This window comes from Rattus norvegicus, chromosome 16 (genome assembly GCF_021556685.1).
Source record: "Rattus norvegicus strain SHRSP/BbbUtx chromosome 16, alternate assembly SHRSP_T2T, whole genome shotgun sequence".
In the NCBI taxonomy this organism is placed as follows: Eukaryota; Metazoa; Chordata; class Mammalia; order Rodentia; family Muridae; genus Rattus; species Rattus norvegicus.
This window is the reverse complement of record NC_141549.1, coordinates 84,142,009-84,157,549: the sequence shown is the minus strand read 5'-3', so window position 1 is coordinate 84,157,549 and position 15,541 is coordinate 84,142,009. Positions and strand designations below refer to the sequence as shown.

Below are 15,541 nucleotides of genomic sequence, written 5' to 3'. Positions count from 1 at the left end.
GTGGCTGAGCGAGTGTGTATGATCCTGTTCAACAAGCTGTGAAAAAACCTTTTGCAAGGTTCTAAGTTTAAACCAATAATAGAGCAGATGTTGATAAACACACAACATACAAGCCAAGCTATTTTTTTGGTGTGTGTGTGTGTGTGTGTGTGTGTGTGTTTGGGGGGGGGATGTCTTCAATAATGTCAGAAGTGCAGAGTCCTGAGACCAGTAAGTTGGAGGGCACTTGATTAACCATACTTCCAGATGTGGGCAGGGCCTGGAAGAATCAACCAAAGAGATCTGCAAAACAGCAGCATTAGTCTGAGGCCCAGGCAACTTGGAATGAAACGATGGTATAAAAACCACACTCGTGTTCAACCCAAGTATTGTTGACAGCTCTGACCTCCTAGCTCCCTTCTCCCAGGAGTAACACGGTGATGGGATTTCCCCAGCATGAAACAGGCATTCTGTGTGTTTGGCAACAAAACCACTACAGTAACTTTAACTTACCTTGATATCTTGGATAGAAATAGTCCTGTGGAAAGAGAAGAAAGGCAATGGTTAACCAGTACTGCATGAGGCCTCTTGAGAAGGACTATCACTGGCTAATCAAGCCTGGAGACAAGCACACAGAGAAAAAGTCATGCACTGTAGCTCCCCCAAAGGTAGGGCTCAGAAAGGACGTCACAGAGAAAAGCCTAGGAATCAGAGGCCTCTGCTGACTCAGCCTCTGCAGGATGATTGCAGAGCGTGACTGTGTAGTCAGTCACCTTCTTGAAGAGGCAAATCGGTGTCACCTAGACCCAATTAGAGGGAACCTCTCCACACGTTTTCTGAGAAAATGTATGTAGAAGGATATCTCAGTCCAGGTAGGAGTTTCAGTCCAAGGAGAGAGAGTTCTTGTCTCAGGGTTTCCATTGCTGTGATAAAACACCATGACCAAAAGCAAGTTGGGGAGGAAAGGGACTTTTTGGCTTACAGGTCCATATAACTGTTCACCACCAAAGGAAGGCGGGACAGGAACGTAAACAGGACAGGAACCTGGAGGCAGGAGTGGATGCAGAGGCTATGGTGGGTGTTGTTTGTTGATTTGCTCCCTCTGGCTTGTTCAACCTACTCTCTTATAGCACCCACAACCACCAGCCCAGGGAAGGTACCACCCACAATGGGCTGGGCCCTTCACCATGGATCACTAATTAAGAAAACGCACTAGGCCTGCCTACAATCCCATCTTATAGGAGGCATTTTCTTAATTTGAAGGTCTCTCCCTTTGGATGACTTTATGTAAGTTGACATAAAACTATTCAGCACGATTGACCCCTTGTCAACCTGACACACAAACACGTCCCATTGAGTCTCAACCTTTCCCGTCTCATTCATCCCCCAAGATCTCACACTAACACATCAGTAGCTTTAAAAGTCCCACAGCATTCACAAATTCAAAGCTATTACAAGTTCAGTCCCTTTAAGATATCCAGACTCTTAAAAATACAGAATCGTTTGAAATTTCTCAACTGTGGGCTCCTCCAAGGAGCTTAGATTACTTCTCTGGCTCTGCCTTTGTGATGCATACAGATTGTCTAGGCTCCGGCTGGCTGCACGCCACCGCTGCTGCTGTCCTTGGTGGTCATCCCAGGGTACTGGCATCTCCCAAATGCTGGGTCTTCCTCTGCAACTGGGCTACATTATCTCCGACAGCCTCTCCTGTGCTCTCTTCAGAAATATCAACTCTACCACACATTGCCAAGCCTCAGCTGCTCCCCATGACCCCTTCAACGCCTTCAAAAACCAGTGCCACCTGTTTCCACTTATACTGCCAAGGTCAGTTGCACGAGGCACAAACTTGGCCAGGTCTGGAACAAAGCTTCTGCGTGTTGACTCTGAGGAAAACACTTTCCAGAAGATTTCACCTCAACGACGCTGCTTTCTGCTCAATCCCTGTTGGTTTCTCAGTGCCAGCATCAAGAGAGTATCCCAGCAATGCAAAGGTCTCACGGCAGTGGTTTTGGCCTCTTGTTATCACAGCTGGTTCTTCTGCCCCAGCTAACCAGAACCACGGAATCTAATTCAAAATAACGGATGGCCCCAGTGGAGCCTTTAAAATGCCCCCTGAAACTTCACAAGCCAGGTCTCTGTTGTCCGCACTGTGAACGACAGTCTTATCTTCCAAGGTCCCACAGAACAACTCGCCGAGCCTCAACACGCAAAAGCTTTTCTAATCCAAAGTTCCAAAGTCCTTTCACGCTCCTCCACAAAACACATGGTCAGGTATGTCATGGCGATACCCTACTATCCTGGTACCAATTTCCGTCTTAGTCAGGGTTTCTATTGATGGTGATGAAACACCATGGCCAAAAGCAAGTTGGGGAGGAAGAGGGTTTATTTGGCTTACACTTCCATATCGCTATTCATCATTGAAGGAAGTCAGGACAGGAACTCGAACAGGGCAGGAACCTGGAGACAGGAGCTGATGCAGAGGACATGGAGGGGTGCTGCTTACTGGCTTGCTCCTCATGGCCTGCTCAGCCTGCTTTCTTATAGAACCCAGGGCGACCTGCCCTGGGATGGCACCACACACAGTGGGTTGGGTCCTCCCACATAAATCACTAAATAAGAAAATGCCCTACAAGCTTTTGAGATCTCATGGAGGCATTTTCCTAATCGAGGGTCCCTTCTCTCAGATGACTCTAGCTTGAGTCAAGTTGACGTAGAGCCATCCAGCACAGCTCTCGTCACCCTTAGATGTTCCCTGACATTAGTTTTCATACAATATCTTAGTAAGACAAATTTTCTGGTTGAGGCACTGGTTCCCAAGAGCTCTTTCCGGGTCTGTATCCCCACACTGTACAGTGTACACAAGCCCTCTGGCTGTTCGTGGCCAATGACCAGATGACTAGAAGCCCGTTCGGGAATGTTGCAAGCAATAGGCAGCCAGACAGGCCAATGCCACAGACTCCCAGCAGAGTGCCTACCTCACCTGCAATGTGACAGACATCTCTGTCTTCTCTCACCTCTCTCTCACCGATGAGGGGCTATGTGGATGAGAACAGAGGTAACAGGGATGGAGCCTAGGGGAGGAAGGTCCTCATGACTGGGGGTGATAGGGTGCTCTCCTACAGTTTTAGAAAGAATATCCGGAAGGAACTTAGATGACCAAAATGCCCTTCATGTCATAGAGCCAAGTGTGGGAATGCAGCCAGCGGGTGTGAGGAGGAGTTCGTGTGTTTGTTGTTTACATGGCCAGGAAGAGCCTTTCACAGCCATGCACATGGTAAGGCCAAAGCTAACAGAGCACTACCCATACTCCAGTCCTACAGCTGTAGGTCTGACTCGAGGCCAGCGCAAGGCGACGTTTCTCCTGGAAGGATACAGCAGTTCTAACACCCAACTCAGAAGGACCCAGTGGCCTCTGCAGCTTCCCGAGAGGGACACAGAACTGATCTCCCTGTCCCCCTGCACAGCACCAGGCAGGATTATGCCCTTGGCTTCCAGCTTTCACTCCCTCTTCCTGGCCTCCTTGGAGGACCTCACCAGCCAGGCTGCAGCTGGAGAGCTTCAGTGGCTGCCTGACCAGACTACGTCTGAAGGCAGGTCATGTTCCAAAGACAAACCAAATTCATACAAGAGGACAATGTTGGACACATGCATGATCAAGACAGAGAAACATCTGAGCCCAAAGCGGGGTGCGGGTGAACTGACATCATTTTCTGTAATCGCAGAAAGGACAACCGAACCACCAGCCGGTGACACACAACCGGGAGGGTTCTAGTTTACTCTGCCCAGCAGCTGTGGAACACCATTCTCACCTGTAAGTCCTCTCAGACTCTTAGAGGCCGAGACATCTCTGCCTAGCAGAAACGAGGCAGTGGACTAAAATCTGGGTTTTCAGTCCTATGTCTGACTTTTTTTTTTTTTTTTTTTTTGTAGAGTTGGGGGAACATGTTACACGCATCCTTGTTGGGGGCGCATGCTCTAAGTGTCATGTTTGACTTCTCCTCATCACATGGGCCTCACAGGAGACAAGCCCACCACAAGCAGCATCGGGCCCTACACAGCGCTCACACCCATACCCTGTGCCTTGGATGCTGACTCCCACAGTCCGGAGGCATACATCTGGGACGCTGCTTTCAAAGAGGCTTCATGGAGTGCGCCCTTCCAAAGAACTCAGCATCGGACGCTCGGCGTGGAGTGAAGCCCTGCTCTACCTCACCGGCTCTGCGAGCGGAGACAGTGTGACGATGTAAACAGCACCGTTCACCTGAGTTCGGGGGACATTCTAAGCATGGACAGGAAGGCAGAGTTGCAAGGGAGAGCTTTCAAATTCTGGGGGATCCCCCCCCCCGAGCTTCTAAAGGTAGAAGAGCTAAGCGATTCTGCAACAAGTGGTGTTGCCCTGAAGTGGTTCTGTCAGACTGTGACCATCCGTGAAGAGCAAATTGCTCCGGGAGGTAGAAGGCTGATGCCTGCTCCCCTCAGAGGACAGAGCCCTCGAGTGTAGAGCCTGCCTCCAGAAGTGTGCTCGGTCTACGGCAGGCTTGAGGGGTCACATGGTAACGTGTATTTCATTGCTGTGGGCATCAACACTAAAGTAGAATCCGGGTAGGTCCTGGTATACTCTTTTTTTTTTTTTTTAGATCCAATTGTTAAGATATAATTGCCCACTTAAACATACAAAGCCTGGTACCATCCATCCCTTAAGAACATCAATAACAACCTGTAAATACACAGAGCGAGATCTTCACAAGTCAGCCTCCATTGTCCTGCCACGGCTTCTCTCTCTCCCTCCTGTCTCCCTTCCTTTTCATTCCAGTCTCCTCCTCTTCCTTCAAACTTCTCTCCCACCCATCCTTCCTTCTCCTCCAATGACAGGCCTCCTTCTATCCTGTACCTGCCCCTCACCTGTATTTTAAAAATTCAATGGGGAGGTTTTGGTGAAGTCACCTGATTCCTGAGTACAGGACTAGGCAGCTGTATTGCATGACCTAGAAAAAACCCCTTGAAAACACAAAAACAAAAAACAAAACAAACCCCAAACCCAAAACCCCAAACAAACAAAACAAAACAAAACAAAACCCCCACACTTTATATTGTCAACGTCAAGCCCAAAGCACGTGCAGTGAAGGGTCAGCACAGTGTGATTGTCAGTAGATAAAGGCTTCCAACGCCCGTCTCTGAGCCTCAGACAGGAGCTCCGCGTGGCAGAAGCCATTGCAGCTGTCATCTGAGCTCGGCTAGTAGCCCTTACGCATCAGGGAAGCGTGAACCTGGCCGAGGGCCATTGGGTGAGTAAGCTGGGCTGGTTTGGTTTGTTGAGTTTGGAGCTCTAGTTCTGGAGCCCTTCACGTTACCTATTTCTTTAAGAATATTCCCCAAACATCTTGGCCCCTGTAGCCTCCTGGCAGTGTCACCTATAGCATCACAGCCTCCATAGCATCCATAGCTAGTGCCCATAGAACCAGAGGGCCTGTCTCCTCCCAGGCTCACCTCCAGTTCCCTAGGTGGCTAGCCCTGTCTCCTGACCCATTAGCCAGACTCCAGCCTATGCCAGGCCAGCTCAGAAGAGTGACAGGCAGTTTGACCATCGCTTGGTGACCCTGGACAGCAGTACCCTACCCTCCAAGGCCTGTGGTGGCCAAAGCCATGAAGAAATTGGGAAGACAGAGGGGAAAGGAAACTTGAGAGGGAGAACTCCGAGACGAGTCAAGAGAGAGGGTATGAGTGTGTGCTTATGTGTGTATGTGTGGGTACGTGTGTGTCTATGCAGGCACATGAATGTGTGCTTATGTGTGTGAATATGTGCACATGTGTTGGAGGTGTGTGCCTAGGCAGAGTATTTCACCTAGATGTCCCTTCTCTGCCAAGAGTCCAAATTCCACGTCTCAGAAGGTCTCTTTCCTGCTAAGACACCTCTTCCTTTACTCTCCCTCCCCACGCTGGGCCTTTGTCCTGTTGTCTCATATTCTAAGAGGAAATGGGGTAGGAGGGGGATTGAGGGGTGTTTCACCTGCCCCAGAACTGACCTTTCCCAAGCTGTTCTTGGAGAGCCCACCATCACAGGAAAAATGACGTGGTTTAAACATGGTCACCTAGGTCCCATACCCTTAGAACTAATAGTGCCCCAAAGTCCCATCCATGAGAATTCATGCAGCAGCAGCAGCAACAGCAGCAGCAGCAGCAGCAGCAGCAACAGCAGCAGTAGAGGTCTGGGGGCAGGCAGGGATAATGAATTAGAGCTACCCAGAGCTGAAAAACAGGAAGGGAGGCAGGCAGAGGGGTTCTCAGCTCCTAGAGGATTGATCCTTGAAGCCAGACAACCCACTGTGCATCTTGCCATACTGCATTTTGCATCTTAAAATTTTAAAAAGATTTATTTACATATAAGTACACTGTAGCTGTCTTCAGACGAACCAGAAGAAGGGATCAGATCTCATTACACAAGGTTGTGAGCCACTGTGTGCTGGGATTTGAACTCAGGATCTCTGGAAGAGCAGTCAGTGTTCCTAACCACTGAGCCATCTCTCCAGCCCCGCATCTTAAATTTTAAAAAGAAGGTGCCAATCAGCAATCAGGCCTGAGGTTTTCCTCCCTGTGGGTAAGTAAGGTTCAACGTATGGGCAGAGGCTCCAGCTGGGATTAACTTCTTGATTAGGGATCTCTAGAGGCAAGGACATCACCTGGGGCAGAGCTACAACCTCAGGGCCTCTCAGAATTAGCCACTGGAACAGGGAACCCGGCCAGTGAGAAGGAAGTGCCCGGAAGGGACAGTAACAATAAAAAGGGAAACCAGATAACAGAGAGGCTGTGGGGGACAGAAGGGACAGAGAGATTAGAAGTGGCCAGGGCTGCCACCGTAGGGGAGCCGCCACTGAGGAATGTGGGTGGAGGGATCCTGCATTTCCTCCCTGGAGAAAGTCAGTAAGAGGCTACCAGTGTCGGTGAGGAGCCCTCCTCTCACTCACTGGAGGGCCCAGGCCAGGTCTAGACCGTCCCAATGTCAGAAGAAATGCTAACTGAACAGAGCCAGACTCTTCCCAGACACAGTGAGAAAACAAAACAAAACAACCTCATGGTTCATCACGTGGGAGTCGGCCTGTTTCCAGTCTAGGCCCACCCAGCATGAAAGGCAGGTCCACACTCTCACCCCTTCCCTGAGGGCCCTGCAAATGAATAGCAGAGGTAAGAACCACGGGTGTGCAGGTGTGTGTCAGCTGGGACACCACTCGGAGCCACAGGAGGCTGACTGGTTTACTCCAGCACCATAAATACACAACAGGGAACACAGCACAGGGATTTTAACAAGTACCGAGAGCTTTCACTAAAACCACACTGACTCCTCACATTCAGGCCCACAAGAGGACTTGAAGGCTTGGCATCTCCACTTTCATTCTGGGCCTGTGTGCTTTCTTTTAGGCCACCATGCTAAACCCTCGAGCACTGTCTACATAAACCAGATACATAGTCATCTCCTCCCCCTGCAAGGTTGACCACACAAAGATAAGCGAGCGGATACGAAGGATCTGTTAACATTTTTGTCTTGTCCCAGATCCCTAAGAGAAGTCGATGGTCTCAAGGGACAACAGAGTCTTAGAGATCACTGAGAATAGGTATTATGAAGGAACCTGCACGCTCAAGGACCCCCTCGTCCCCTCAAGGAGTAAAACCCCTTCTAACTACTTTGCGGAACCAGAACTGAGACAGCATCAGCCGGACCACACTTGATCCTTGCTTAACTCTGTATACCTCATACCCCCATGCACAGTCCTCCTTCACTCCAAAGACAACGCTGAAGCCACCGGACCTCTTCTTCCTTTTCTCAGTCAGTGTGCGCTGACCGCATCTCTCTGCTTCTCTGTGTGGATCCTGCCTGGCCCGGTAAGGATTCCCTAAGACCATTGTGAGAATCTGGCTTGGTAGGTGATCTGCAGACCACAGCATCTCACTGTCACAAACAACGGGACAGGTAAGCCCAAGCCCCGCCCCCCTGTCAAGACGTCTCACGGACCTCCTTCAACACTAGAAATGAGCTACATTTTAAAGCCAGGAACACTGAGTTAGCACTTTGGATTGGACGGTAACTCTCTTCCCACTCTTCCTTCTGAGGCTATGAAGGTGACCCGTGCTTGCACCGTCCACTGGCGCAGGTCTTAGGGCTCCCCGGGGGTACAAAGTAGGGGAGACTCCAGTCATAGGTCCTTGCAAAGGAACACCAGGACTCCAGAGCATGTCTTGGCACCACCCTTTCCTGAGGCTTGCCCAGTATCCCACAAGGCCGTGGGAACAGGAGAAAAGCGACTAGCGGCCAGATCAAGGTGGTAGCAGCAAGGAAAGAGCCTTGATTTGGAATTCTGTGAGGGGGTGAGGTGCAGGCTGGACGCCAGGGCTAACAGTTTCCACACTGCAGGCCAGAGGCACAGGCATTCAAGCTGACTCATGAGAGGAAAATCCATGTGTTGGGGTGTAGGGGTTGCAGAGAAGACAGTTCTAGATAGCTGTGGTGGGAACAGGTGTCTGCCAAGTCCTGAAGGAGACAGGCTGTGACAGGACCAGAGGGGACTGCCCTTTCAAGCATTATAGCCTAGAGTTTCACCCAAATGCTGACAGAAAAGGGAAAGTCTCCCACGGCCTGAAGGAGGTGGGGGGTCCTGAGGACATCACCCTTTTTTTTTCATGTCTTCACTTCACGCTTTCGCAAATAAAATTATAATGAAAGCGCACAAGCAATTAAAACCAGAGGGGACTTGACTCAAAGAAGAGCAGCTCCCCAGTCCAGGCAGCCAGAAGGGGCCAGCTTGGGCCTGTCCGCTCTGGCAGGCAGGCTGCAGAGGGGCGGGACTCCACGGCTGGGTGGTGGCCTTGCTGCTCTCAACTCCTGTCACCACAAGCCCTGTCCACACTGAACGGCAGAACCAGAACGCTTCACGGGAGGGTGGAGTTGTAACACACGGAACCAGTCACCTAAGTCCACAGCCCAGGTGACCAAGGGCTGGGACTTGCCCTAGAATGTCAATAGCTGAACTCATTGGGTCGAGAGGAGTCATCGTCAAAATAGGGAAGCGGCAGCAAGGGTATAAAAAGATCAGCCATCTGCCCCTGTACTGCTGTTGATGCCTGGGGCAGCACCATGGTGGGGGAGGGTGGTTGGGGGAGAGGGGGAGTGGCAGGGAAGGGAGGCGGTGGGGGGGGGGAAGTGGCGGGAGGGGTTGGGGGGATAGGGCACAGCTTGTCACCTGGTCTTGGCTTCCACACTGGGTAACGGTGCCAAAGCAGCTATGGTGACATTCAGCAGCTGCAGCACCGGTATCAGAAAAGCAGCTTTGAAAGGAATTGTCCAGTCAGCCAATTAGGCACAAGTCAAAGCTAAGGCCCGAATGGCTCACACAGATCCATCCTCGAGTCACGTGATCCTTACTTCATCCCAGAAGAATTCTTTGAAAGGAAAATGCCAGCGGAACCCAAAATTGTGAAACCATACCGATTTGGCAGGTGACAGGGGGCCTCAGCATCACTGTGGAGGCTTGTGTGCTAGTCCAGCTCTTAACCTCAGGCATGCCCTAAGCTGGAGTGTGTTCCCCCATGAATCCACTCGGCCCCCACATGTACCTTCTGTGGAGAGTCCTGGGCATACATAGGCTGCTGGCTGCAGTTGGCTGTATGCCTGCTCCGTTCCCCAAGGACATTATTAATAGAAGTTTGTCCTGGGCCGGAACAGCCCTTGCAGAGGCAGGTGCCGGCCCTTCCTCACGTTGCTCTCCGCCCGCCCGTATAGCATGTTCTCTACACAATTCCAGCCGTCGTATTTTTGGACCTGCTGCTGCAAGCAATTCCAGCCGCGAGACCTTTCAATTCCTCTTTCTGGAAAACCCTGGGTCCCTCCGGAGAAGACCAAAGGGGAGCCCCACCCCTCACCTCCAATCCAATTTAGGGACTAGCAACCTTAGGAAGGCTTTGAGTTTCAAATCACTACGGATCCCCCATCCCCACTCCCACCCCCACTGGTGCTTTCTTTTCTGGGGTAGGGGAAGGTTTAGTTGAAACAAGTCCTCGGAAGGGCTTCCTTCAGACTCTACTGAAGGGATCTCAGCGGATCCCACTCTAGGGCACGCCTTCCGCTCCTGAAAAGCAGAGGACCTGGGGGGTCGTCTGAGGAACCGGGGCTCAAGAATGGAGAAGTGCAAGGGGGTGGGAACAAGGCTCGGTGTCTACGAGTTCTGGGGTGCGCGTGGTGGCGCGGTCCACACCAGGACCCTTAAACCTCCGGAAAGGGATGTTTGGGATTCCACAGTCCCCGTGTCTCTGGACCTGCACAGGGTGGAAGTCGGAATTTGTGACACCCAAAAGTATGTGTTCTGGGACGCACAGGCCCCACCCCGAGACCTTGGCGCCCGCTCACCGTCTCGGGGTCGTTCTCGAACACCTCTCTAGCCTCCTCCTTGCTGCACACCTCCTCCACGCACTCCCGTTCCAGGTGGCCCTGCTTGGCCTCCTCGAAGACTTGGTAGGCGCGGCGCTGCCTGGGCCGCAGGAACTGCGCCGCCTCACGCGCCCGCAACAGCACAGCTGCAGAAAGAAGGGTGTGCAGTCAACCTGTACCCACTCGGGGCTGGAATGCTGGGGTCGGGGATTCCGAGGACCATGATGCCTGTGTGTCTGGGATGCTCCGGGTCCGTGGTGCCTAGAGGGCCGGGTCCAGGATGCCAGGGTGTCTGGGGTACCCGGCACGAGGATGCTGTGCCGGGGTGCAGGCCTGGAGCCCACACTAGGGGGTGGTGGGGTTTGGGGCCCCTGCGGTACTCACTGTGCGAAGACTCGGAGGCCAGCAGGAGCAGCAGAAGCGCAGTGCCCAGGGCGGCGGTGGGCCCGGGCGGTGGCGGCATGGCGAGGCCCGGGCCGGGAGCCCGGGAGCGTGCGGTCAAAGCACCCGAGAAACTGAAGCGAACCGCGGACGCCGCGGGACACGGGCTCCGGTCATTCTGGCCAAGCGGCGGTGAAGGTCACATCTCGGCGGCGGCAGCGCCGCACCCGGCGCTCGCTGCGGTTCTGGGCCGTGGAGGAGGCAGCGGGCGAAGGCGGGGCGTGGGGCAGGCGGGGCGGGGCCTAGGCCGAGTGGGGCGGGGCCTTTGGGGCGGGGCCGAGTTGAGTGAGGCAAGGCTGGCTGGCTGGCTGGTTCGACTCTAGTATCTTCAAAATTTCACTGCCATCATGACCTAGAATGCGGTAAAATGAAAGGAGAACAAGATCTGGCATCCTTCCCAGATACAAGTTGACTGTTTTCTACCCTCCTCTGCAGACATCGTTTTTGGAATCTTCAGTCTTGGGCGCAGTTTAAAAAAGATGTGACATCCACTAAGGAAACAATAACTGAGGCCACACCCAGTGGCATGGAGGTCCACAGTGCAAGATGTTATTCCCTCTGAAATCTGATTTCCACACCAGAGCCTGAAAGCTGCATTGTGTGCTTCCCAGTACCAAAACTTCCTGGCTCCTGTCTCAGAATTCTTTGCAAAGTCATAGGCAAACACACACACACACACACACACACACACACACACACACACACACACACACCTTGCAGACCAATCGCAGGATGCAGATATGCAGCAGCCAGCTAAACCCCAATAGGGGAACTGCTCCCGAGACATCCTCACCTCAACATTTTGACAGAAAAGGATAAGGAGTCACCCCCTGTTCTGGGTGAGTGCAACCCAGATTCTTGGGAGCAAACAAGGTCATAACTGGTGGAATTCTTCTTTAGGGTCATTCGTTTGAAGGTGGGGCTAACAAATATGTTAATTTCAGAGAACTGAATGCCATGGGAATAGTCTTGAAAGGGAATTAAAAGTTGGATAAGCCATCTGTGCCTGCTTCCAAACCAGAATCATGGCACTCCCAGGAAACCAAGCCAAAAGCTTCAGAAGCCAGAGAGCACCCCAAATTTCCTAAGGCTGCCCCAGGCCTACAAACACCATGCACTTGGGAACAATATTGGCTGTATTAATTTTCTGCTCTTTTTTTTTTCCTTTTCTATTTTTCAGAGCTGGGGACCGAACCCAGGCCCTTGCACTTGCTAGGCAAGCACTCTACCACTGAGCTGAATCCCCAAGCCCTTTTCTGCTCTTTCTTAAGAGCCAATGCTGGTTTCAGAAGTGTGGTTGGCTATTCATGAACACTCACTGTAAATCAAATAGAGGCCACCATTTCCTGGGGGTCTAAGGAATGGGCATGGAGGTCAAGTGGTTTGCACATCTGCAGCTGCTGCCTTTGCACCTGTGGAAGTGCAGAGAAGAGATGCTTTCTCAAGTTACATGAACGCCCCCCTCCCCTCCAGGCTTCTCTGGCTTTTATTTATTATATGTAAGTACACTGTAGCTGTCTTCAGACACACCAGAAGAGGGCATCAGATCCCATTATGGATGGTTGTGAGCCACCATGTGGTTGCTGGGATTTGAACTCAGGACCTCTGCAAGAGCAGTCAGTGCTGCAGTCAGTGCCCTTAACCGCTGAGCCACCTCTCCCTACGGTGTGGTTATGACTCAGATGAGAAAAGTCAGCACCACCTCAACTAGATGGAGTCGTCTAGGTCCTCCGTCTCCCTTATCCCCCTTCCCAGTGCACTCTTTCAGCTGAGCACCCAGTAAAGATGCCTCACATTATCTAGACCTTCTGTTTAGTAAAGTGCATCCTCCTGGGTTTGACTTAGGAAACGGAGAGAGGAGGAAGCGAATGTGTGGGAGAAGTGGAAGACTGGATGGAGGTCACTGTAACCGAGTCATCAGCACAAACAACCAACCAACAAAACAATCAAATAATCCCTTTCTAAGGCAGATGTGGGAAACCTGTGAGAAGCAGCCCGGGGACTGTTTCACATTTGATGTACCCTGAGATGGGAATGGTGAGGCTCAGCCCCACAGGGCAGGAGGTCGGAGCTGTCTACTGTGTCACTAACAATCTGGCTGTGAAAAGGAAAGCTGGTTGCTTCTCTTGTCAGGAAAGCTAGGGTGGGTTGTGGAGGTTGGGTAGAAGCATGATAACTAGACAGAACCAGTTCTGCGTGGTCTCCAAGGCCACTTCTCCATTTGAGCTGAGAAGCTCTTGTTCTTCTTTAAAAGTTGTCGTCCTGGGAACAAACAAATATTCAGTTTGGTTTCTGTGTGTGGCTCGATAGCCTTATCTATATAAGGAAATGCCTGTAAGATAGTTTTCAACATACCTGAGGCCTGCGTGTTTACCTGTGACACAACATTGATCTAAAGGGTGCCTGTCCCCTTTGCTAATTCTTCCTTCCCAATGTCCCTCCCATCCCCTGAGTTCCCATAGTCTAGAAAACAACTTCTGCTTCTACAGATTAACTCAAAATTTCTAGCATCATATATAAAACAAATCTATATTAACCACATTTTTTTTTTGCTTGGCCTTTCCACCAGCATATTTTCATTTTTCCTCAGTATATTCCCTTGTATGGCCATTAGAGAGTTGGGTTTTTTTTTTGTTTTTGTGTTTTTGTTTTGTTACAGATTTATGTATTTATTATGTATGGGTACACTGTAGCTGTCTTCAGACACACCAGAAGAGGGCATAGGATACTATTCCAGATGGTTGTGAGCCAACATTACAGATGTTGGTTGCTGGGATTTGAACTCAGGACCTCTGGAAAAGCAGTCAGTGCTCTTAACCACTGAGCCATCTCTCCAGCCCCAATTTTTTTTTTTAAATCAGACAATAGGCTGTAAACACGTATGGACCATTTATGCACAAACTATCACATGCTAACTGCTTTCATTTCTCTTGAACTCTCTTTTTTACTTTAATAAGAATTTTGTTTAAACAGTAAGCTTGACTTGAGGGGAAAGCTATCTAGGATCATTTTGTCCAAGAGCAGTTTACCCCTACTTAAAGACTGCATGTAGGGGTTGGGGATTTAGCTCAGCGGTAGAGCGCTTGCCTATCGAGCGCAAGGCCCTGGGTTCGGTCCCCAGCTCCGAAAAAAAAGAAAAAAAAGAAAAAAAAAAAAGACTGCATGTAACAACTATGTTCCAAAAAGTTATAAAGTTGTCCCTGGTTTTACGATGGTAGATGAAAAACATTAAAACTCTCCCACTGAACAAGGGACGCAAGAATTTTATGGAATTGGGTTCTTTTGTTAAAACGATGAGGAGAAAATAACTTAGTGGGATATAAGGAATGGAATGGGTGGGACGCTAATGGAGAAAGGGGGATGCTTTCACAGAACCAGTACTTTACCCCAGACCAGCCCCAACCGATGTCAACCAAAACAACATTGGCCACTTAGTTTAAAAAAGAAAAAACCCAGAGCAATGTTTTTGTGCACACACCAGCTACTTTAGGTGCCATAAAGGAATGGGGGCATGGAAATAAAGAATAGAGCAAACTGTGCTGTAGTAGCCAGGATGTGGCAGGACCAAATCTAAGCTTTCTAGTTGAGAGTGAGAGCTCTCGTGACTCTCGCGGCTCGCGTATCCCTCGAGGTATTTGGTCTGTAACAAAATTCTGGAGGGAAGTAACAGGTTCCCTTTTCCAGTAGACGCCTCCTGTCTGCTGCTGGAACACCCCAATCATCCCCTCATCCCCCATTTCCAACTCCGCAGGCTTGTCTGTTTCATTGACTGGTTGCCCATCACATCGGAATCTGATCGGCCTCGTTGACAAAACCTCATTAGTGGGTTTTCATGAGTTATACTACGTGCTGTCTGCCTCCTAACCTTCGACTGCCCCACGGAACCACGCTGCCCCACCACCTCCAAATTAATATGACCCTTGCCCTCAGTCTCGATTCCTTCCTCGAGTTTCTTGTCAGCCATGGTGAGCACCGGAGTCTCCTCAGCTGCCACTTCATAAAAGAGACGCCAGGTCTGTGCTGAAGGAGCACACAGGCAGCTGCAGAAGAGGCAGCTGGAAGGTTTTGAAACATTTTGGTTTTTCAGTGCGTGGGTGCGTGGGTGCGTGGGTGCGTGGGTGCGTGGGTGCGTGGGTGCGTGGGTGCGTGGGTGCGTGGGTGCGTGGGTGCGTGGGTGCGTGCGTGCGTGGGTGCGTGCGTGCGTGGGTGCGTGCGTGCGTGGGTGCGTGCGTAACCTGTAGGAATCTATCTCTCTCTTCTACTATGTGGCTCCCAGGAACTGAATTCAGATCCTTAGGCTTGGCTAGAACGCCTTGACATCCGAACCATTTTAACAGCCCATGCAAGTTTCTCCCTGGAAAACACCCAAGAGCGGAATAGCTGGTTCACGTGGCTGATACTCACTTAACTTTAAAGATTAGGGAAAACATTTTCCCAAAGTGATCGTCTTGTTCCACACATCACCAGCAGTGCATGGAGAATCCAGTTCCAGAGTTCAGCATCGCTTACCACAGTTAGGTGTTAGACATCTTAGCAGGTGCACAGGGATAGCTTATTGGTTAAAATCGCACTTCCCTAATAACTAATGGTTTTGGTTAGAGTTTAGTGTGCCCTTCGCCATCCAAGTATCTTCTCTGCTGAAGTGTATGTTTAAATCTCCTCCTCCCTCCCTCCTTCCTTCCTGTTTGAGATGTTTGCTTTTCCAAT

General features: G+C 50.8%; 1 protein-coding gene and 1 pseudogene across 1 annotated transcript in view; both read right to left on the bottom strand.

The window, feature by feature from the left end:
• The window catches only part of Gas6 (growth arrest specific 6), a 30,415-nt gene extending 19,429 nt beyond the window's left edge, over positions 1-10,986 (bottom strand). Inside the window, 3 exon segments of the mRNA NM_057100.2 lie at positions 493-517; positions 10,373-10,539; positions 10,778-10,986. Of these exon segments, the coding sequence (NP_476441.2) occupies positions 493-517; positions 10,373-10,539; positions 10,778-10,856 (271 nt within the window). The 5' untranslated portion in view covers positions 10,857-10,986.
• On the bottom strand, positions 10,948-14,871 carry LOC148000644 (small ubiquitin-related modifier 2 pseudogene; annotated as a pseudogene).
• Between the last annotated feature and the right edge of the window lie 670 nt (positions 14,872-15,541).